The 24182-nt window shown below is 44.8% G+C and overlaps 2 protein-coding genes across 6 annotated transcripts in view; one reads left to right on the top strand and one right to left on the bottom strand.

The window, feature by feature from the left end:
- The window catches only part of lrp1ab (low density lipoprotein receptor-related protein 1Ab), a 90457-nt gene extending 88029 nt beyond the window's left edge, over positions 1 to 2428 (top strand). The window contains exon 89 of the mRNA XM_078288221.1: positions 102 to 2428. Within this exon, the coding sequence (XP_078144347.1) occupies positions 102 to 239 (138 nt within the window). The 3' untranslated portion in view covers positions 240 to 2428. The remainder of the gene's footprint in view (positions 1 to 101) is intronic.
- The window catches only part of fmnl3 (formin-like 3), a 30265-nt gene continuing 8368 nt past the window's right edge, over positions 2286 to 24182 (bottom strand). Inside the window, exons 2-26 of one of the 5 annotated variants that reach the window (XM_071906766.2) lie at positions 18179 to 18262; positions 17951 to 18031; positions 17723 to 17799; positions 15767 to 15850; positions 15157 to 15303; positions 14027 to 14135; positions 13736 to 13812; positions 13135 to 13228; positions 11962 to 12036; positions 11721 to 11831; positions 11472 to 11621; positions 10682 to 10783; positions 10106 to 10475; positions 9681 to 9773; positions 9411 to 9535; positions 9107 to 9309; positions 8711 to 9014; positions 8531 to 8611; positions 8269 to 8398; positions 7949 to 8109; positions 7667 to 7768; positions 6836 to 6928; positions 6579 to 6702; positions 5676 to 5788; positions 2286 to 3911 (exon numbers count right to left, since the gene is read on the bottom strand). In XM_071906766.2, coding sequence (XP_071762867.1) covers positions 5697 to 5788; positions 6579 to 6702; positions 6836 to 6928; positions 7667 to 7768; positions 7949 to 8109; positions 8269 to 8398; positions 8531 to 8611; positions 8711 to 9014; positions 9107 to 9309; positions 9411 to 9535; positions 9681 to 9773; positions 10106 to 10475; positions 10682 to 10783; positions 11472 to 11621; positions 11721 to 11831; positions 11962 to 12036; positions 13135 to 13228; positions 13736 to 13812; positions 14027 to 14135; positions 15157 to 15303; positions 15767 to 15850; positions 17723 to 17799; positions 17951 to 18031; positions 18179 to 18262 — 3069 coding nt within the window. In that variant the 3' untranslated portion in view covers positions 2286 to 3911; positions 5676 to 5696. Of the gene's footprint in view, positions 3912 to 5091; positions 5145 to 5675; positions 5789 to 6578; positions 6703 to 6835; positions 6929 to 7666; positions 7769 to 7948; positions 8110 to 8268; positions 8399 to 8530; positions 8612 to 8710; positions 9015 to 9106; positions 9310 to 9410; positions 9536 to 9680; positions 9774 to 10105; positions 10476 to 10681; positions 10784 to 11471; positions 11622 to 11720; positions 11832 to 11961; positions 12037 to 13134; positions 13229 to 13735; positions 13813 to 14026; positions 14136 to 15156; positions 15304 to 15766; positions 15851 to 17722; positions 17800 to 17950; positions 18032 to 18178; positions 18263 to 24182 lie in introns of all 5 variants that reach the window. The other 4 variants (XM_078288220.1, XM_078288219.1, XM_071906767.2 and 1 more) reach the window with 4 other exon arrangements.

Raw genomic sequence — 24182 nt, 5'->3', positions numbered from 1 at the left:
TATGCGACAAGGTGCAGAATACAGTATAATGCCGTTTTCCATTTCGGCAAAATCCCTTCATTTGCCCCTTGAGTCACCATATAATTTCCCTCGCTCTGCAGCCTACCAACTTCACCAACCCCGTGTATGCCACCCTGTACATGGGCGCCCACAACAGCCGCAACTCTTTGGCCAGCACAGATGAAAAGAAGGAGCTGCTGTCCCAGGGCGACGAGGACATGAGTGACCCGCTGGCATAGAGCTCGGCACGGATTGAACTCTGCCAACCTTGCCCTGCCCAGCCCAACCCAGTGCTGAGCCAACAAGCTCTCATCTTATGCCTTTACCAATTGAAAAGAAAAGCAACAAAAAAAAGCGAGAACACTGTATAAAATGTATAAAATGAAGGACTACTTTTTTATGTGATTGCAGTATTATATTTTGTTCTTTGACAAAAAAAAAGAAATCCTCTGGTGACAAAAAGGAACCATTTTATAGACATTTATTCAGTTCTTCATTTTAATTTTGCTCACCTCCTCCTCACGACTCTCCCTCCCCTCTCACCCATATAGCCACTACCTCTGTGCAAATGTAAAAGATAGAGAGATACAAACGGCAGTGGAACAATTTTAATTTTTTATTTTTGTATGAATTGTATAGGGAAAAAAGAACATTGTTCCATACCAGAAAAACGTTGCCAAGTCTTTGTTGTCCGTGAAAGATGTTGGAGAGGAGAAGGCGGCAAGTGTCAGCGCTCACTTACGAATGCTTCCTGGATGCTGGTTCGGTTCAATGTGTCACATTGTGTGTATTATGTACGTTTGCTGCTGGAGGTCTGTAGGGAGACCGAGGCTGGGAGGCCTGAGGAGAAGTTGTTTAACTGCACATGTACACATGGAGGACTCGGCATCGCAGACAATGTCCGCTCTGTTGTCTCAAAGACCTACATTCAAGTGATTGTCTTTTTCCTCCTTGCACAGACTAAAGTTATATATATATTTGCATATATATAAACCTATTAACAAAGTGTCTTGAAAATATACCCAGGAATACAAACATCAGTAACAAATAACAGTCTGTACTTTTTAACTGTTTTTTTTTTGTTTTTTTTTGTTTTGGGTTTTTTTAGTCAATGTATAATTGACATGCTTTGTGTCAGCAATGAATGAGTAAATGGCAGTGTGTGAGTGTGTCAGATGAAGATGATTGTAATAAAGCCCACATTCCAGGATGAGCAGTCTGGGATGGATATCTGTGGCCTTGGTTTACCGCAGGACACTCTGGACGGAGCGGGTGATTTGCTCTGAAACTGTTCTAGAGAGCTCTTTTTTTTGAGATCGACGCAAAGTAAGCCTCTGTGAATTTCCGGTCATCACTGAAACCATCTCCGACGAATAACTTAGCTGAGAGTGGTCGCATCTAGCTTTTGTCTCTCGTCTTTTGATTGTAAATGTATTTTCAGGAAAAGGCCAGGGAGCCCGTTTGATGGTACGTACTTCTGTGGGAAATTGAACTTTGTGAGTTTTGTTTTCTTTTTTTTTTTTTTTTTTTATTGTATGTAATTACATGCTCATGTAATTTGGGTTAATGCTCATTGTTAAGTGCATTCCTAGGAGGGGGAGTGATCGGCCTCCTGATAAGCATTCCTTTGTTAATTCCTTTGCCTTGCTGCTAACGCTAGCCATCTGTCTTTCTGTCAGCCTGGTTTTAGTCTTTAAGTCTTGGTCTCTGTGTCACGCACTGCTCACCATGCTGCTTTTAACCGAGGTTATCAGCCATACCTGCCATATCACACCGCATGGTACTCACACACTCTCTCACCCTAGAGGAAACACTCTGGCTTTGCCCCTCACTCGTTAACAGTATTCATCAAATTAGTTTTTTTAAAATCCTGCTCCTGTTACATTTTCATCTGACCCATGTAAATTAGAACAATCTTTTTTTTTTTTTTTTTGAGTTGGAGAAATTCTCTGGTGGCGAAACCCACATGGATGTTTGTGGTTCTGTTTGTTTTGTTATGATTTTATTTCTTTTTGATATAAGAAATTAAATGGATTTTTATAGTAGAAATGCATGGTGGCTCTGACCTTCATTTGGAAAGATGGAGAGGAATGACAATGATTCATATATTTTTTTTTTTTTGCTGGAGTTAACATCAGAGAGTAACATCAAGTATCTCATTAAAATTCAGAAATAAAATGTGAACATGTAGAAATTGTTTGTTTGAATGTCATACCTTTTGCTTCATGAAAATATAACCCGGGATTGCTTTCATACTCGTGTGCTATAATGACAGTCTTTGGGGCTTGTGGTCACATAGTTCATTTTGTTTATTAAAGAGGAAATGTAGTCATCTTTCAAACAATAGACAATACCATGGATCGTCACTTTATGCTTTTCTCTAAAAAGTAAATTTCTTCAATTCATTGATTTGAATGTACATTAATATAGAAATGTCCACTAAAAGAATAGTGTCTCATACAATGTTAAGGCAAATTAAGTAGTGTAAATATGGTCGGTCCCTTTAATGGAAATGCCATATTGGAACACAGATTGTAAGTCTCCGAGTGCACAATCACTTTGCTTACTCAATGGCTATTAAGAGGAAATGAATCATCTCTATAAGCAAGAAGCAAAGAAAGCTTAAAACATAGAAACTCAACAGAATGGAAATCTCCTTCATCCATCACCACATCTAGAGCAGGTTAACCCAACATCCTCTGACCCTACAACAGCAGTCCATGTGGAATCATCTTCATACTTTTGTCACTTCCCACGTGTCACCGAAGACAGAAAGTGTTGTCGAGGCTTTTAACATTCAGACACAATGCAGTTTTCAGCAACTACTGCAACAAGGCACAAAGACGCAACGACTCTCAGGTCGTTACGTCATTACGTAATCGTTTTGATTGAGCTTCAGGACATTGAGGTACTAGGGGGGTAAATAAAAAGGAAATCTTCATTCTCATCCCCTTTACCTTCTAGCTGCTGTATGCCTTTAAAGCTGGAAATTCAACCTTTGCATATATATATTTTTTTTACAGTATTTTAAGGATAATGTTATAGTACAAGGAAATAAAAATACAATCTTTGACAAACGAAAAACATAAAACGATACAAATTATGGCTGAGTCACGGGAAATAATACTGTCTACACAAAAGGCACTTCTTAAGCAAAATATGAAAGACAGAGTTTGGTTTGGCTAGCTTGTCCAGAGGACCAGTAGAATCAAGGGTCTTTCTTCCCAGATATACATGATTGAAACTACTTCTAAAAAAGCAATTGTCAATGTTAAGTCCCCGAATGTCTCATTATACTGAGCCTCCTATGTTATTTGGGGGAAGGTTTTGTGAGTGCAAACCACAGTGTCTTCGAGGCAGACGTCCCAGCAGCGGAGTTGGCATCTGCTCTGGGCTGCCTCCCAGTCTAAGTCCTGCCAGGCCGGCGCAATCTGAGGAAATGAATGGTCTCGGGAATAAGATCCACATGTTGGCAGGCACTTGTTAGTCAAAGCACCGTTCTTCCTGCTTGTGGTCCGCCAGTCCTCCACTCACCTCACCTGCGTGTAGTCGTTCCTCCGGCTGGTCTGCTTCCCAGTGCCAACAGACCAGGAAAGTCTACGTTTACGCAGTGAGAGAGGGAGCGGCCCCATTGTGCTTCTGTAACGATGCCCGCTCACTTAGGAGTGGCTGTAACGGATCTCCATAAATAAATAAATTACCCAGCTAAAACAAGGGCCACTGGCTCTGTCCTGTCCCCCTTTTTTCAGTCTTTGTGATCTGCAGCCTCAGGGTTGAGTAGAACCATCAGGACACAGGGAAGAGGGTTATAACGGGGAAGGGGGGTATAAGTGACGAATAAGTGGTTTAGGGTCTCTTCCAACCGCTCCGGATCAGCGCGTCGGCTCGCAGGAAAGGCTGGTTTCGGAGATCTGTGAGTAGGCAGTGGAGAGAGGGGTGAGAGACAGGGGGGACACACATGTTAGACGACTATGAGGTCAAACTGCAAACTCAAACTCGCTGCATCCTGCTCAGGTTTGGGCCAAATGAAGGCTCTAGTATCTTTCTACTCATTTGTACTGCTAGGAGTATACTTAAGCCATAAAAGTATAGGCCTAGTAAAGTTAAGAGTATACTTAAGTCGTAAAATTCTAAAAATGCTAGAAAGTCCGCAATGATTTATTCATATTAAACTGTGTTAACTGTGTATTAGAAATGTAAAATTGTCAAATAAGGGCTTACACAGTACAGACTAAACAGAGAATGACACATTCCCATAACCTTGCATTTCCAACTGACTGATGATACACAAAACAATGAAATCCAAGGCTTTGGGAATTCAGTTGTGGCAACCCTCTTACACCAATAATGTAGAAATGTAAAATAATAGCCAACATTATAACAGTTACAGTGAAATGGTCAACAAGCTCTTTAGTTTGCGTGGCAACAATGTGTGACAACTAAACAGCCTGTGCCACTGTGGTAAGAGAAAGGCTTTCAGCAGTCTGTAATTATGGACACAGACTGTATTTATGTATATTTGACCTATGCCTTGTTTATTTCTCTGGGTGGGAGCTAGAGCTTGTTGACCAAAAAGCTATTCAGCACACCGCGGTTGACAGTTAGCAAAGACAAAACATGGCGGACACTGTTGACAGGTGAGAGGTAAATGAACACTGGACAACATGCAACACATAGGAGGGGGGTGGAGATGATGATGATGATGATGATGATGATGATGGTGATAATTATGCGTTACAAACCAATGACTGTCCTGTAATACCACAAAGCCTTCTTCCCTAAAGTGAAGAGTTGGTGGAAAATCAAGTAACTGAATTCAATTTCTGATGGATTTTAAAGATGGGGCAAGTAATGTTGAATTTCTCTAAAACCGTAAAAAACATGCTGCAACTGACTTCTTCATTACTCTAGTGGCAGCATTCAATAATCTAGCTTTCTGATTGTTGTGTGGTAAAGCAAATCTCAGTGCTTTAAAGCATCTTTTTTGTTTTGTTTTTTTTTGCATCCAAAGCACTAGCTGAAGCAGCTGACATCACTGTAGCAGCACACAGGAGCCGGAGGGCCAAGCGGGCCGGGTTTCAGCCAGGCTACCTTCCTTACCCTCTCTTAGGAGTGGCATATACTGTCATTAATCTTCTGTTCAGCTGGAGGGGGGTAGAACAAACAGTGGTGGTTGAGGAAAGAAGAGTAACATGTTAGCCGGAAACCAACACCAAACAAGTTAGTCTCATGGAACAAGGCACTGTTGATAAAACCAATAGAGTAGCCAAACCTCTTTACGCTAGAAACGTTCAATTCAGCTTCATGAAAAGAATGAGTGCAAAGGAATGTGCCGCATTAAACCTTTTTACATCTGCCATGCATGATGCTCACGCTTGATCAAGTCATGTTTGATTGCACTGTGAAGTGTGTTACCATATTTTTCTTACACAAAATATGTGATCACACTTTCTACAATTTATTTATTTTTTTCCATGAAGATTTGTGCAGGTCAAAGAGGTTTGGCTGACTCCTATCCCCAGACGCTGGATAGGAGTCATTTGAGGTAGAACACAAACATGGCAACCAATGACGGCCTAGGTTAGTTCACAGTAGTTGTGGGGGTGGGGTGGGTGACGGGGATCATGCTGCATGCACAGTGGGGTCAGGAGGCGTACAAGAGACACCTGGACAACCTTGGCATTAGGGGGGAAGGGCTAGCAGTTGGCGTCGTCACAGAGGTTGGCTTCACAGAAGAACCGTGAGCCGCGTTTAGCAGTGCGGGCTGTGAAGGGCACGCTCTTCAGCACTGGGGGGAGGAGGGGGAGGGAGAGAAAACACGTCACACCTAAGACACTGCCTGTCCGGGGTGAAGGCTCACACTGTGTACCGCCTTCATAATTCATCCAGGGACTGTAATGAACCTGAGGAAACTGGAGCTGTGTTTATGTAGCATGGCTCTCTGGAAGAGAGCCTCGTAAAGCCCTCAGAGCTAAAGGGTTTCCATCTTACAGGATAAGGAGCCACTGAGCATAGTGTTGGAATGGTATCATAGGTGATCATGTCATTAACTGTTATAGTAGAGGCAGAGAAGCATTATCAACATTATTAAAAAAAGACATTAAAACAACATTTACATTATTTCCATTTTAAGTGTTGATTAATGACCGAGACAAACATCAATTAGTTGAGGCTGAAGCACTGTCCTGAGGCTGTAGATGCTGCTCTTTCTCCAATGGAACAAGGACTCAATAGATATGGGTCCTATACACTGTATTTCATGACATACTTGAGATCCAACTGTTTGATACTATACAATAACTATCTACATATTTATATTTAGATTTGAGGCTCATTAGCTTTAGTTGCACATTTCATAACTAGACAGCGGGCCATTGGAATGACTTCTGACTACTGATATGCTGATGAGTTGCTGTGCTGCTATGTGCCGTGCTCCAGGTGTGGCGGTGTCTGGACCACGTAGCACAAAGTGCACTTTAAGGGAGCTGAGGAGTGAATGACCACAGTCATCTTAGGCCTGGGGCGGCCGGGACTGCGGGCACCCACACGGGGGCTGCTTAGGGTGCTGTCTGGCCCACCTGTGATGATGTCCTCAATAGTGCCATCCTTGCCCTCATACACGGGCCGGTGGTCTTTGGCTTGCCGCTTGCGCAGCTCTGCGATCAGCTCCTGCTGCTGCAGCCTCTTCTTTTGGGCCTGGACCTGAACCAGAAGACATTGTTACAATTCGTTGCGCTTTGTGGCACACCACAAACCCTTATATAGCACTGAGCAAACATCTGATATGCAGCAAGTTGTGTTTCATTCAACCCAGTTGCAGATGCTTGGACTGTACCTTGGGGTCGTGCTGTTTAGCCTCCTGGGCCAGTAACTTCTCTCTCATTGCTTGCTCTTGCTTTTTCCTCAGCTCATTTTCCTCCACGGCATCCTGTGGAGCAGAGAAAATGGTGAGCAGTCAGCGACAAGAGACTGCCGCTCAAATAAATCCAACTCAACACACTTGCCAAGTCAAGTAAAGGAAACAAAGTGGCCCTTTTAGAATAGAGGAAATAGATCAGGAGATGAACACAGACAGGGAACACACACTTTGATGAACACAACCAGTCATTATACATTTATCCTCTCTCTCTCTCTCTCTCTCTCTCTCTCTCTCTCTCTGTCCCTCCCTCCTTCACCGTCTCACACACACACATATACCTACATTATACGTACACAAAATATGCTTTTACACACACAAGCACACAGTACACACACACACACACACACACACAGACACACACTGAAATCCTTGTGCTGCACATTTCCTCGAGCAGATCCCATAAATCCAGGCGGAGAACAATCTCAGGAAGTGTGTTGTGTGGTGGGGCAGGGTGAGGCTGTCCGGGGGTCAAAGGGGGGGAGGCAGGGGGAGCAGGGACCAGTCTAAACACCACAGCTGCTGCTCTAAAGCCAGGCCCAGCTGGCCCTTCCTGTTATTTGGCCTCTGACTACACGCCACGTCCTGTGGCACACAGACAGCCCGAGCTCTACCCCGCTCCGCTCTGAGGTAGAGGGACAACATCCAGGCCAACTCTCGGGAATTTCCCAAGGGACCAGAAGAGACAGCCGCACCTAATAAGTATGGAAGTGATGAGAGATAGACGTTGGCTCTGCCCGGTATCCTCACCTTGTAGGCCTTGATAAAGCGCACAAACACAGGGAAGAACACAGAGGGTGGAGTCGTCTTGGCACTCTCTCCAAAGTAGTTCACCACATTGTTGAAGGCTTCCTACAATTGGGAAAGAGAGTGGAAAGCAGTGTTTGTAAACATTGTCAAGCTAGGAGTCAAGCTTCATTCTGTATTAGGATTCAATGAGCTGCATCTAGGGAAGGGTGTTGCTTTATGTCTATTTTTATTTTGTCCGGTTGATACTTTGAGGTTGAAGGGGAGGACAGTGCTGAACGATACCTCTGCTGTCTTGGCGTCCTTCTGCAGCTTGTCCAGCTGTGTGTCACTGGCCTGCAGGAAGCCCTTGAGGACTGAGTGGTCATGCAGGCTGCACTCTCTCCTGATCAGGTCCATGCCCTTCCCCAGCTCTCGCACATCCAGCAGCACATTTTCCAGAGATACTTTACACACAGTCGTGAGAGAATATATTTTATTTACAGCCTTATCTATGACAACATATAAACATATCTTATATAAATGTTTATGTAAACATATCTGACATTTCTAAGTAAGTGATTTACTATTCAATGGGTTAGGGTTCAATTTTTCTCCAAACCCACCTGCCGCAGCTTTATCCACAAAGTTCAGTTCACTGTAGAAGTTGGCCAGCTCGGGATACTTCTCTTTCACAATGAGAGCTATGTAGTGGAGCAAAGTCATCTTCCTGTCTGTAGACTTAGTGTCCAGCAGCTGTGAAAGGAGAGGAATGCCTAGCAATATCAGCCAAAGCACTTCAAATATAAACTGCGTAGCCGTTTAAGCATTATGGTGATAAACTGAGCTCTTGAAAAATCTCTCCAAAATGTGCTACTTAATACTCACCAGATCGAGACTTTGTAATTTGAAACCATAAACAGAGCCTCTTTTGCTACTGTTCATGTAGTTTCCCAAGGCTAAGATGATCTACAAGTGAGAGAGAAGAATGAATGACTATGCATGCACAATACAAACACCGCTGATATGAAAGGCCACAAACTATCCTAACTAATAAACACTTCTTACCTCGAGCATCCTTTTCAACTTCGGTGCGGATTTCACCGAGCCAGAAGCTGCAATGATGGCATTGAGTTGCGGCGTGAGCATGTTGACGTTGTCAGCAAAGTTCCCAACAAAGGTGATGATGTTCATCCTCTGGGTGAGCCGCTCAATCTTGCTGAAAAAGAGCATGAAGCGATCTTCCTCAGCTAGCTGGTCCAGCGGGCGCCGCTCACGCTCATACTGACGCAGCAGCTTGCTCTCCGCCTCCGTGGGAAGAAAACGCATCAGACACTCCACAAAGTCTACAGGTAAGGCCTTCAGGTCAAACCTGAGGAGACAAATAACAAATATTAGAGACATGTTGACTGGACATGATCAAGTGCATCAAAAAAGGCTTTTATGTCTAAGAAAAGTGCATACTTCTCTATTGCTTTGCAGATCTCTTCTGTGGGCTTGTTGGCCTTCCGCAGTGTGATGGCGAGGTTCTTGGAGCGGTTGGCGTCCAGCAGGGTGACTTTGTTTACAGCCTTCTGGGCCACCTTGCTCTTAGTGCAGGCAACATCCACAATCGGACCCTGGGCTCTGGTCTTAAACAGCTCTTCAAACCTCTCCAGATCCAGCTCCTACACATAACAACACAAGCAATTGTTCACCAACTCGTTCTAAACTTAGCATTAAGAGATAAAAGCTAACCATAATGTGAATTTTTATCTGCTTGAGTTACCTCTAGCACACGCTCATCATCAATCTCATTGAAGACAGTGCCATTGATCTGATTGGGTTTCAGAGCAGTCCAGTTGAACACAGGCAAGCGGAACTTAGTCTTGATGGGCTTCTTGATTCTGATAGCTATAGTCAGAAATAAAATAAAATCTGTTAAAATGGGAGTCCACTACTCACTACTCTTTTGCTTTATTGTCTGCAATGGAATTCCTTCCACAAAATAAAGATGCCCAAGTATAATTGCCCATAACAGAGTGGTGTTGACTCTCACCTGATAGACCCACACTAAGGATAACTGAGGGAGAGGCGCCTGGCAAAGGTGGAGCAAGAGGTGGTGGTGGTGGTGGGATTGGTGCACTCTGCCCTGTAATGCAGAAGAAATGTAATGTAGATGTTACAGTACTTTTACTGGGACGCAGGAACAATAGCACTGAAAACTGTTGTCATAATCAGTCCTCTCTCTCCTGTGCTGTAGTCTCTGCCCGCACTCTCACACAAAGGAAACCCCTTGTATTTCCCTTTCCTGTCTGGGCTAGAAGAACACAGCTATGACCCATCACCTGGCTTGGCACAAACTAACAAAGAAGGGGAACTGAAAATAGACCTCCTCCGGGTCGCTACAGTCGAATGGACTCAACTTCCACATACATACAGTGTCCCCAGACGTGATTATCACTGTGCGTCACGGTCTATTACCTAAGGCAGAAGGAAGTGGAGGAGGGGGCGGCGGTGGAGGGGGAGGGGGTGGAGGAGCTTCACTGGCTGGGGGCAAACTGGTGTCTGGTCCGCCTGGTCCTCCTGGTCCTGTTAGCCCAGCTACAGGCCCTATGGACAGCCCTAAGTCGCCCAGAGGGATCCCAAGGCCACTGCCTCCACCTACACCACCTACACCCAGGGGCTCAATGACAATGTCTCCGTCAGGCTTCTTGTGCAGACGGATGGTGCCTTGCTGCTCCAGCTCCAGCAGCCGCTTCTCTATGTTGAAGTGCCTCTGGAAGGCGGCATCCTTCTCCTTGATCACCCGCCTCAGGGTGGTGACCTGGGTGTTGGTCGACTCGTACGTCTCCTGGACGGTCACCAGGGGGTGATAGAGAGCACAAAGCAATGACTCCACAAGCCAAAGATACATCCTGTTTCCTGCTGACCTGATTTGCTATCACAGCAATTTAGCTACATGCATCAGAAATGGATATTCACTGACTAAAAGAATAACTGAAGCCTTGTTGATACAGGCAGGCGAGCAATATAAAATCATTACAACTGCCAGCTTACCCGTATTGCTTGTAGATCCTTATCCTTCTGAAGCAGCAGTTTCTCCAGGTCAGCTACTTTCATCATTGTCTCATTCTCAACATCCAGCAGCTTCTCCGTCACCTAAGAAAGCAGATGGAGAGAGAGACAGAGGAGCGGCAAACATGGTCAGTGAGCGGAAAGAATACAAGAGGATGGAGAGATGGGAGGAGGTGAATTCAAGAATTGATCCAGTGGAGGAAAAAAAAAGAAAAAGCAATATGGGCATCTTTCCCAGTTCCACTCCCCATCTCCCCTATACACTCTGCAGCATCAATAAGAAATATGATATGCCCAGCAGCATGACACAGCAAGAGGCAGACGCGGCTTTCACTTTTGAATTTGAACTGATTACACATGTTGCACAGGAATCCACCGAGAATTTTCACCCTCTTCCTCCCCCATCATTCCTGACCCCTGAGAGCAGAGTTTGTTTTGAAATTCCTAGAATGATGTCAGGACTGCCTACGACCTTTCCATGTGAAGAAGGTCTTTGCAAAGCAGCGTGGGATACTTAGGCAACTGCCCAAGAAAGAATGAGGCAACATACGAACAATATTAGGATTGTTCTCCGCACAAGATGAATACTTTCCAACAATTTCCACCCCGTTATTACCCTGCACCACTTGTGAAATTCAGACGCGGAGTAGAATTCTAACTACCACAGAGAAACAGCCACGCACAGTAGGCCTACATAGCTGGCGAACCACAACAACCTCGTAAACGGGCTCAGTGAGCAGTGTCGGTGGTCCGGAGTGGGCGGTGCTCTTACATGGGACAGGTGCTCCTCCAGTTCCTCCACCTTCTCCAGCGCTGCATTCTTGGTCTCTGCATCTTCCAGCAGACCACCCACGTCAAATACGTTATCCAGGTAGGCCTGGATCTGCACCGACAGCTTGTCACTCTCTGTGTGCTTGCATTTCTAACATGGAGGAGGGCGGGTCAGCATTAGGACACATACAAATAGTCTCCAGTTCAGGATATTTCTGGGTTTCGTGTTATTTGAGTATCGCCACCTCACCTCCAAGTAGTCATCCAGTCCCAGCTTGGTGAACTCAAACTGCAGATGGACTCTGAAGTTCATGTCCTCAACTGAGTGGACCACGATGTTGATGAACTGCATGCAAGCAACCTGGGCCACACACAGAGACAAGTTTGAATCTAACACATATGTTCAGATGGATGGATCGACAGACACACACACACACACACACACACACACACGAGAGGACACCTTATCCATGATATAACACTTGTCTTACCATGAAGTCAATGTTTCCTTCCTCACAGCGGAAGTAATCCATCAGCCTCTCAAAACGATGCTTCTCCTTGCACACCTAAAATGTAAAGAATGCATCAATACAGGAACCGTCGTCTTGTGATTTACAAGCTGCTGAAAGAGGGTATTACTCTCTTAAATCTATTATATCCCAACACAACCATCAGAAATCCTCCCGTTAATGCTGTGAACTACCTTAGGTTCTGATTTATTAGGAATCTACTGTACTACAGTAATTCATGTGAGCTGTTATGTTAGGATTATGATTTGAATGAGACTCAGGTAAGAGTGTAATCCATGCCAAGAGCTTAACTGTACGTAATCAGAGGTCGGCACACTCCATTTGCAACAACAATCCCTCCTAATTATAGGAATTCATGGGAAGGGAAGATAGCAAAAAATAAAGGAAAGCGACAGATTTAGTCAAACTCCCACACAGAAACACGCTGGCAAGAAAGAGGGAAAGAAAACAAACACTGTTTTCCCAACCCGAAAACGTTTTTTTAATAATGTGAAAATAAATAAACCCATGTCTAATTCTCATAATCCCACCTAGAGCAATTACTCTGCATTTGTGGTTGAACACCATTGGTGGCCATCTTGTAAAATTTCAGAAAGCTGTCACCATACATTACTGAGTCATTTTAGAAATACCACTACAGAGTTGTCGCTCTCATCCCATGTTGTTTTGACTGGGCTGATTAGCTTTTGGGTCTCTCTGGGGTTTAGATTGCATGGTAATTGGCTTGTTCCGGTGTTTAGATGACTATGTGGGCAGAAACTTAGGGGCTAAGCAAACCTTTGTGGTCCGCTGGTTTCCATCAGGGAGTTGATCCTTATCATTGTTCAAGGTTGGCTCACATCTGGTGACTTAATAAGACTAATAGCCTCAGACAGGCCACTGTAGGGCTTTGCTTACACCCTCAGTAGACTAGAAAACTCCCAGAACTCCTCAATTTTCATCCCTCTACACTGATCCTTTATGCCTTCATGCACCCCTTTGCTGCTGTGGGAAATTACCACGCTGTTAGATTTTTCTTGGTATATTCAGACCTCATAGGGATAACCATGTATTGCCATGGGATGATAAATAGCATAATTATACATGTTCATAGTTCAAATTTCATAGAGAACGTTGCCTTAGGCAATACTGCACCTCTTTGAAGTTGTCAAAAGCTGAGAGGATAATCTCATGACCTCCTCGGACTAGACAGACTGCAGCCAGCAGCTCAAGGACCAAGGCTTTTGTCCTGGAAGCACAGCACACACTCATCAGTACAATACACTATGGACAGAGTTCAACTCCCAACACTAACTCTGTCTGACCAATCAATGACATGAACATCAAACAGAAGAGAGGTATATTCTTATACTAGCTAGGCTTTGTGGGAATATGGCTATGCATACAAGTCTCAAAACAAAAGTGCAAACATATCAACATACATTGATTCAGAGTTGTAATCTATAATCCATATTGAAGTCTGAGACAGGCAGGAGCAAGACTTCATGGCTTTTTAAGTGCTTGCACTCCTAGCCTTCATTATGGGGTGATCAGCCCCGATGGTTTACCACTAATCTCCCTTTAGTAAACATTCCTTTAACAGCCTGTATATACGCCTCTGATCCCCAACTTCAGAGAGAAGCCGAGCCCCATGGAGAATGAGAGGCATATCATATGAACAGGCTGCAGGGTTTCCCCTATTGTTTGACCCGCCCCTAATACCCTAAAGCCATGGAGACGGGGCCTCAGTTCTTACCGTGAGTTCTTATTGTTCAAGCTGAGAGCAATTTCATTGACTGCGTGTGCGTGGGACATGACCATATTGAAGCCATACTGCATAAAGAAGGCAGAGAGAACAGGATGTGGTCAGAGAAAACTGGAGCTTGCTGTGTATGTATTCAACCCTTTCACTGCACAGGAAATACATAATCCTCACATTTACAACACAAATCTCCTGTCAGATTGTACATTATGCCTTTCAGCTGTACTCCAGTGGAGTGGTAGGGCGTTATGACAGTATAATACTGTTGGTATCACTGTTTGGTACCTGGTAGTTCATGATTGCTCTCAAGCACATGATGCACACATGCACATCATCTTTTTGGCTCACGAGACGGGAGTTCTTGATGGTTTTGCTGTTCGTAACTGTGCCATAGCTGCAATAGACGGCAGAGGTTAATGTTTCAGAGAGATTCAGTTGTTGTATTGGATGTCTTCCTTTTACTTTGTGATTTATTTCAAAGGCATGTCATATCTTTTGGTGACATTAGATAGGCTTTAGTGTTGTATCTGGTATCCATATGAGTCTCGGTTTAAGTATGTCAGCGAGAGATAGAGAGAAAGAGAGAGAGAAGACGAGAGAGAGATCTAACAGAAACTCCTGAGATAGCTTTTGAGGTTACAGATGCATGATGGGAGGTTGCTGGTTTCCTTAGTGTTGTCACCAGACTGAGGTCTGTGCACACAGACTGCTGTTATGTAACTCTGTATTGCTTCTCTCTTCTTATCATGCACTGTCACTATGTGTATATCTTGTGCAGCTTGTAAATGTCATGTGCAGGGTCTCATGATCCACTATTTTTTCCATGATGAATCAAATACAACATTTCTCAAGACAGTACTACTTCATACTAATACAGGTACAATGGTTATCTATTACTAACTGCTATGCAGCCTGCATGTCATTCATGTTGAGTATTTTATCTGTACATCTTTATATTGTTTTATTTACTCCTATCATCCTTTAAGCCTGGTGCCTCCTCATCTCCTGCCTGTGTGTGGCATGGTGATGAAGAGGAGAATCACAACTGTCCAACATGTGCTGCTGAGCTGTAAGCAAAGCTGGCTCTCATCTAGCGAGGACAGTACAGACGTACATCTGGACAGAGGAGGGAGGACCATGAACCAAGAGAGACACATAGAGCAAAGAGTAGGAACCTCTAGTCTCTGTTTCTGATACAGCTAGCCATCAAGTTGAGTCCGTACAGAGCAAAGCCATGAGGTCAGGAGAGAAGTCACCATCCCCATAACTTATCCACAGTCAGGCGCTTTCCTGAGCATCACAGCATCAAGACCACTGGCTTGCATGCTAGTACACATTTGTAGCATTTGAGGTTAGCAGAGCAAGGCAACAACAGGAGTAGGTAATAGCGGGAAGGCTAGCTTAGCAATACGTACCGGAGGACAGACTGGCGGGCAGAGCGCACCAGTGTGTTGCAGAAGGGCTGGGTGCCCGTATGGTGCAGATCCTCTATGGACCTGCTCCAGGACTTAGCCTTCTCCAAGAAGCCATCCTCCCCATTCTCCAACCCCTCAAAATCCAACCTGGGCCACGGACAAGCCAACACAGAGGCACAGGAGTACAGACGAGAGGCAAGGGGGAAGGTTAGGTTAGGAAGGCGGCTTGGCAGAGAGCCAAGGGTTATCACTGGAGCTGCACCATCAAGCTGCATGGTAAAGCTCAGCACAACACAGAGCATAGAGTTCCAGTCCCATTCAGACATGGTATAGATCAGCACTATACCACACAGGATGTGTCTAGAAACACATTCAGTTTGCCAAGTATGCAGCAAGGCATACAAGCACATCCAAGGAATGCAATGTATAAATGCTAAGAGACACGCAAGCAGTTCATTAGGTTCAGCAGCTGGATCCACTGCCCACCTTTGTCCAGTTCATGAAGAAAAGTTTTAGCTACAACCTAAAATGTGTTGGGTAGCTTGAGAAGGTGTGTGTGTGTGTGTGTGTGTGTGTGTGTGTGTGTGTGCACAGGTGTGTGTGTACTCACATGACAGCACACTGGGCAAAGGAGAGGTACTCCACCAGGATGTCAAGACCTCTGTTCTCATCATTGAGGAACTCTCTGACCCACCTGTGACGTGGGAAACAGGGAGGGGTTAGGGTTAGCAGGGCATCGCATCGACAACACACCCATATCCTTTAGGCCTGGATTTCACCAGTTAAAGGAGGGGAGGAGAGAGAGAGAGAGAGAGAGAGAGAGGGAGAGGGAGAGGGAGAGGAGGGAGGAAGAACCAACATTAATTAAAGACCGAGACTGGAAATCGTTGTAATTCCTAAGAACCATAGAAGCCGTCTTATAGGACTGTACATCTTCATACTAAAAGCAGCTCAGAAGGGGGTCCACCCCCCCCCCCCCCTCCCTCCCTCTCTCCCCTGACAGGGAGAACTTGGCAAGAATGCAATGGAAAGTAAACTAGAGCAAGGCTTCAGATTTCCTCCCCATTTAACTCTAGTTTTCTGGAGGGGAGGAACAACTCCAAACAAAGGAATTCCCATTGCGATGAGAGAAAGAATGTGGAGGGCATATGGCTGGGAGAGCTGGGCTCAGGTCGAACCCCTGACAGTCACAGTATTTAGTCTGCCTCCCCCGCAGACCCCCTGCATCCCCCCTGCATCCCCCCCCCCCCTCCTCTCCACAACCCCCTTCAGAAACCCCAGGGGGACAGGATTGGGGTAAAAGGTTCTTAAAATAGTCCAGAAGTGCCAGTTATGAGAGACTGGCTGTTTGGTTAACACAGGCTGCTGGTCAGCCAACAGTGAGTCAGGCAGGAAAGCGAAGGCCCCAAAGTAACGGAGGGAAGGAGGCAGGAGAAAAGGGAAGAGAGGTGAGCGGAGGAACAGAGGAAAGCGGACAAAGCAGTGAGGTTGGGTGGAGGGGTAGAGGGGAGGAGGGGTGGACAGGGAGGCGGGCTTGATCATCAGTTTCCTGTCTACCAGCCCCCCCCCCCACCTCTCCCTCCTTTCCTCTGACCCCTCACTCCTCACTCTCTCTCTCACTCCTTCTCCTTCCCTCTATTCCTGCCCAACCAGTTGCTATTTCAGATTTCCTTGGCAATCTGAGGAATAACACATCAGAAAGGGCCCAGGATTCAGACGCACACACAGTAAACCGGCATCTGTTACACTTAATCCCGCCCATCAAACCCTTCTGAAAATAGCCCTCCTTTCCTTTCGCCTGTGGATTTTTCTGGGAAATGCACTGAAACAGACCTTTATTGATGAGGCAAAACAGAATATGAGTTATTCTTGGCATGTCATGAATGCTATGGAAAATCAAAGCCTTTGCAGACTTCTTTTTAGTGGGGATTTAAGTGGCATGTCACTGCAGCACATTTTTCATGTGGAAGTATCTTTGTGACATCTGATTATGAAGGCGAGGATTACGTAAAGGATTATGATGACAAAGGTCGAAAAGGCTGAAAGTAGCATCCATATGTAGGTGTACCACAAACAGTGTAAATTTGTTGTGAAAATGAAGTTTGCTTTAGTATGCGAGAGATGTGCATACATAAAAGTATCCTTATGTGCGTGTGTGTGTGCTTTTCACTGGGTTCAGCACTGGTCAGCCAAGCTTCCCGTCCCTCTGGCATACACAACAAAGCTTCCTGCTCAACGCTATGGGGGAGTGGACGAGGCAGCACAATGGCTACCATCTGGGCATTATGAGGACCAGCTCTATGAAGTGGAGCTGCAGAGCTTGGCAAGTTAGAACAATGGGAGAGATCTGGGCACCAGAAAAAGCTCCGGGTCCCTGCAGCAGCAGCAAGAACAGAGGGAGGACGATTCTTCATAGGGGGGGGAAATAACACTGAATCTGTTTTAGTCTCCGTAAACCCTCATCATATGAACCAATAAGGGTGGAGCTACTCTAGTGTGAAAGTTATGTTACTGATCCTGCCATTTTCTCATAATTCACCAGGGAGAGATGAGAATAGTAGATTACCCAATGTGGTTCGTCCTCAGCGATATCTCCAGCTCCCTCAAGACTTTTGTGGATTCCTGGACCCGCCTGCGGAACTTCTGTAACACACGATCAAAGCAGAGAGCCTTGCTGCAGATTTGTCATGATATAAATATTACTTTACAGTCAGATCTTGCACGTTTTAAGAGGAGGCTATGCCTGAGGGGTAATTTGTGCTGTGAAGGCCGTATCTATGGCGATAACTCCCACCTTTCGCGTGACTCCGGGGTCTAAGTAACCTCGTAGTTTCTGGATGTAGGTGTGGGGCGGGTTCTTCACTTGAAACCTCTCCTGCAGCCCAGAGAGGATACACAACAGATTAATTTCACTTCAAACAATGGTGGATAAGAAAATAATCTTTTTTTTGTCTCTCAAGTTGTTGTTGTGTTGCTGCAGACTAAACAAAGTGGGGAGGGGAATCAGAATTGATGAATGCACCTGGTCACAGATCAGGTCCCACTTCTTCTCGTTGTCATACTGTCTGAGGAGCCTGGCTTTGTCCGGAGGCAGGTTCATGGAATTCTGAAAACACAAAATAGAATAATTAACTTCATTTAGTCACATATTTCTTTATTTCTGTTTATCTATTTATAGGAGCAGTGTGTCACTAAACACTGCTTTTTAGGCCCTCGGCTCTAATGGCCGACCACAACCCAAATTTTGAGAAGTGACACTATGACCTCACTTCCTGTGTTGACTTTGTGCATCCTGTTGCATGAGATCATCCACATCTCCTCTGCACGCTCAAGCCTCTGTATCATTCAGGCATTCAGGCTGGACTTTGCTTTTAACCACAATAACCGCTATCACAGGAAAGGCCTATTACCAGACCTGTCATCTGTCCAGCCGTGAAAACATTGGAACGCCACACGAAACGTCCCAAGGCAGCCAGTTTACTACGGTTCAAATGAAACCCTAAATACTCTAATTTGTGTTTCAAGACCAACCCACTTAAGCATTTTATGTCTTCACGACCACTGTAAATGTAAACGCAAACTACATGACACAAGCTTACTGACTAATGACTCCTCTGACCGAGCCAACAGCTTGTAAACAGGGGTCAACTTGGAAATCTTAAAATTGAGGAAGTGCAACAATATGAGGGAGTTCGCTGCCCCCTGAAACCGATCGCCTCAGCGTTTCTCTTTGAAGAGACATGAGGGATTGTTTGCACTGGGAACCCCCATTTACACCCGTATCAACAGTGCCCCCAAGCCCGGCCACAAACTGCCTGTCAGCTTGACTTTTAACCCGCAGCTATAACTCAGCCTCGCGTCTAAAACGTAACGCACTGCCCCTTTAACCCATCCCAGCCAACACATGCCGTTCTCATGGGCATTTTACCATCAAGTGGTGCCAGCGTGTGTTTGATGGATGGAACAGCACATATACTTTTTCCTATGGCGCTCACTCAGTGACTCATAGAGGTGGAATATCACATGTGAGTTTTTTTAAAATTCGTTTTCCACATTGGGAACATTAGCTCCCTCCATCAGCACATAGTGAATCATGTTGTCTAGAGGACTGAGGATAGCGATGAAGGCACAAAGCTTCTGTGCAGCAGCAACTGTGGTTCCACTGACTCATGTGTCTGCCTGAAGATCGTGTTGTGATTCTGCTACACACAACGTCCAAAGCAGACTAAAGATTTTACATCACATAACATTTTTTCTGTGCAGCAGCACTGTGGTTCCACTGACTCATGTGTCCGCCTGAAGATGGTGTTGTGTTTCTCCTACACACAACATCTAAAGCAAACTAAAGATTTTACATCACATATCATTTTTGTAAAATCAGAAATTAGAGACAACAGTCACAAACACATGCAGCAACCTTAAAGTGCTTTGGAAGTCAGTGAAAAGCCCTTTAATGTGCTGCAAATAAGCAACAATTAAAGCCTGAGAATGAGGCTCTGACTGTAGTGGAAAGCAGTAACAAGCTGCTACATTTGGGCTCTTTGACATAACCCGCGTTCCAAAACCCACACAGCAGAAAATAGAGAGGCGCCATGCATTCCAGATGTCCAGAATTACAGGAGGAATGCGTCCTGTTTATAATGGTTACAAATTTGCAATAAATTTTCTCTCTCTTATGACCCGCAAGCCTGACTCTCCCCTCTCTTCTCTCCTGGGGGAGATTTTACCTACAACACAGTCTCGTTCGACTTGGGAAGGTCATACTAGGAGGGGTGTTGAAGACTAGCATCTCTCATCTGTCTCCGATAGTCCGTCCGTCTCTCTCAAAGTTTTTAATGAGTGCAGGAAACTATCTTTACCCACAATCACAACTGTGTTTTGAAATATTGGACTTCTCAGACACTGACAAATAGGGCATATGGAAAATCATTGATTAGCGGTAGTGCAACTTTGTTAATTAGTGTTGGGCACTGATTAAAAAATAATTAAAAGTTAGGTAAACAATGACCTCCAGACGGTGATAAACATGAGGAAAAACAACCAGCAATATAAACAAAAATCGCTTATTTACTCAAAAAAACATTCATTTGTTTCATTTCATTAAAAGATCCTATATTCATATAACGTTGTAATTAATTTGTTACTTAAAATGAGGTATTCTATTAAGATTTATGTAGATGTTATTTAAAAAGGTGGATAAACTCTATTCCTGAGTTTAGGTGGATTATCTTCCTCTACATCCCCAATGAGCAACAGATTCACATTTAGATTGATTGCTCAGCTGATGGATCCAGAGCATCCAGACAACATGCAGTGGGAATATTCATAGTGCGGTAATTAATGAGATCTACCAATTCTACTAAGTGGATACCTTTTTTTTTTTAGCGCCGTCCAAGTTGATTCTGATATGAACACCCTAATGATTAATGGGATGATAAGCCCTGATATCTGCTCCAGCATCTGCCCAGGCCCAAAGCCCCGTTCCCTTTGTTTTCCTGGCCAGCCATGCATATTAAGGAAGAACCGTGGGGCAAACAGGCGAAGAGCAGCATTCCCTTTGTCAGTAATTCAATTCTGAGGCAAACACTGCCACAGTCCAGGCAGAGACACAGACGCTCCTTCTCCAGTGAGTAAAGCCATAAGAAAACAAATCCTCTCAAATAAAATCAAAGCCTTTCGACTCTTATTTGATTTCACTACATCATGCAAAATTATTCCAGTTGTGAAAACATCCATTAGAGTTGAAAATAAAAAAATATATATATCCAGAATTTCAATGATGATCAGATGATCAGAAAATGGACTCCTCCTGCTCCATAGAAGAAAAAGAGTCCATTACAAGACATGAAAAAACTTTAACATTTATTATTCTTCTGATCTTTGACAGTTAGAGCCTCAGGTACTGTAAGCAAATACAGGTGTGACTGTGTGCAGATGCGTGTAGCGCTAAAACTGTTAAAAAAAAAAAAAAAACAGGGATAAAATGGATTGCCGACATGAACCTGAGGGGACAGAGAAGAGGTTTCTCCTGCAACGAGGCAACAAGAAGAGAGAATGTTTCCTTTCTGGTTAGATTTAGGTAATTTGAGCCAAGTAACCCAATTTAGCTAATTTAATTTCACTTTCTCCCTGAATGATACAATCTTGAACTTCCTGTGTTTATAAGAAGTCCAAAAAAAAAGTTGCAGTATTATGAGGGAGAGAGTAAAAACAGTGGCTCGCTCTTCAGAGTTTGGGAGCTACCTGCCCATTTTGGAAGGAGTCAAATACTACAGAACTGACAAACATGTTTGGTGCTTGTTATGTTGCCACGCTGCCCACATGCTCTCTCCTCTGCAAGGCGTTTTCGTGTTTGACCTGAGATCGGCTCGACAAAGGATTCAATGTGCCGCTTTGTTTTGATTTGGTACCATGCCATTCCCATCCTTTGACATTTGAGCTATTTTTTTCCCCATAGAAAATAGCTAACAATGGCTGGTGGGCAGGGTCAATATGTGCCCCCTGGTGCTGTGTGGTGCGCAATCCGGCTACAACACAACCCCAGCACACTGCACAACCAGACCAACTGGTTCTATTATCACCACTATCTTCCCAATCATTAGGTCCCCATTGTTACCAAAGACACAGAGTGAGCTTCAAAACAAGAGCCACGGAGAAGACAGAACAGAATAGTCCTGCATAATAAACTCTAATATGATTTTTGGACTGGTTAAAGGTTACCGCGATACTATCTTTTGGCTTTTATGTAGATCTGAGGATCACTGGACAGGAGACACACATCCACGTTCCCCTGCTTTCCCCTCGCTTGCACGCAAATCAAAGAGTCACAAAAAAAGAGGACGGAAAGAGTAAACAAATGGCGTGACAAAGCGTAATGGAAGGAATAGCGAGCGAATAACCAGGGAGAAAAAGAGAAAAAAAAGAATAGAAACACATGAAGGGGAAAAAGCGTTTGGAGACAAAGGGATCTTTTGGAGAAAAACTGAGCGCAGGAGGCACGCCGGCCAATGGATATAAACTCTAAAACAGAGAGACATTTGAGCCATTGAGAACGGAGGAGTGAGGTTTTAAAGACTTAACAGTTAAAGTGGTTGAAGGGGGTCGGGTTGCCGGTTGAGGAGGCATGGAGAGTCCGGGAGAGCCATCAGAGACTGAGGAGAGCTCTCAAGTCACGCACAGTCCTCCACAACCAGGGGGAGACTGGTCACTTCAGACATCAGAGTCAACAGGGCAACTCAATCTGGAGAGCCTTGCTAGTCCAACCTTGCTGATTTCCAATTAGGCTTGAGGTGAGTTTATAACTTGCAGCTCCAGCCAGAAGCTCCCAACTCAATCACTGAGAGACAAATGGAAAAGAGTGACAGGATGTCCCCCCCCTCCGTGCTTTCCCACGGCTTAACACCTACAGCAGGATAAGACGCCACACCACCATACACCAAAATAAATTGGCGCGTTACTGACTCAACTTGGGGGCCCTATCTACAGAGTTTCCTCTGTTTGGGACAAAAATAAGACTAGGAAAAACAGCCTGTTTGTATTTCTGGAAGACTCTGTGTTGTCCAAGTTGCTCCCTGGGTTGCTTCCAGGCATGCGACAGCAGTTTATTTCCGTGAGATTTCTGCAGCAGAGATGCAAATGGAGCCAGTAAACTGCCGTGCTTTGTCTAAATCCATATAAATCTATGAGTCAGAGTGAGCTACCCCAAAAGCAGCTTACTAAGCAAACACATTGCGGGGGGATTCACTCCTGTGTGCTTTATCAGCGGGTTGAGAGTTGCTGTGCGAACAAAAGACAACGCCTTTAGGAGTCGTTCTTCTTCTGCGTAACAGACATGTGAGCGACTAGTGAATGAATCTGAAGGAGTCTCTGCACTTCATCGACTTCCTACTAGTTGATAATATTTACAGAGGCCAGGCGTAGTTGTCATCAGCTCAAATAAAGATGGGAGAGGGGAAGGAGTGGGTGGCTAAAGAGCTCGCCATGCCGTAGATGGACAAAGCCTGTGGCAGTCCAGACATGGAGCCCCAGACAGCCCACCTCACCCCCCACAACGTCTGACTGTCTGCTCATCAGGGTGGGGTCCAGGAAGAGGCACGACTCCACTGGAGGCACTCCCGCCAACATAATCAACACACAGCAATGCGCTGAGCTTAATACACACATACAAAGTAAATACACAAAATCTAACTATGGGGTCTCCATTCCAACGTCAAGCTTCTGTTTCAAAGCAGCCAGGATATATATATGAAATACCAACACACTTCACAAAACGCTTCAGTGATCCAGTCACAAAGGAAAACACTGGGCCAGCCAATGGAGGGGGAGATAAGACCTGTAGCTCTTTAATGAAGGGTGCTGCCTGAAGACGGTGAAAAAAGTCAGACCGTTGATCCCCGTCAGAAAGTGGATCCAAGAAGGAGGCAAAGAAAACAACATGAATATGGGACCTGGGCTGGCTATGTTTTCTTTAAGCATATTTACTGAGCACATTTTAGGCCCTCACGATGAGAAAAGAAAACCCGTATCTATTGAGCTTGGGTCGTGTACCAGCCCCTGTGTGCCAGAGGTGACTGGATATGGTTCAAGATAAATGTCTGAAAAAGAAGGAAAAAGCAAGGGGAAGTAAATGAGTATCTCTGCCCTCCCCAGGGTTGAGACAGACAGGACGGGTAAATACACATAAACCAACTTCTGAACTTCTGTCTGATGTACAGTATGTGCACATCTCTTACACTTTCACTGTGAGTTCATGTGGTGGGGTTCATCAGGTCAGATGACCTGCAGGAATGACATCACTCACAGTAACCACGGGTGGGCCAATGGGAGTGACTCACTGACAGCATCGGAAGATACACGGTCACACGGGCCAATGTTGATAGTCAGCTTCCTATCAAGTGACTGTAATGTGTCACTAAAAAGTCTGCTGAGGTTCAAGTGATACTCATAAGTGTGTGAAAAGTAGTCTATGTCTGGGTAATCTTAGGGTTGGGTTTAGGTTTAAAAATGATGTCAGGGTTAGGTTAGGG

The sequence above is a fragment of the Centroberyx gerrardi genome, chromosome 14 (genome assembly GCF_048128805.1).
Source record: "Centroberyx gerrardi isolate f3 chromosome 14, fCenGer3.hap1.cur.20231027, whole genome shotgun sequence".
NCBI lineage: Eukaryota > Metazoa > Chordata > Actinopteri > Beryciformes > Berycidae > Centroberyx > Centroberyx gerrardi.
Note: the sequence above shows the minus strand (reverse complement) of the source record. Positions and strands in the feature narration are given on the sequence as shown.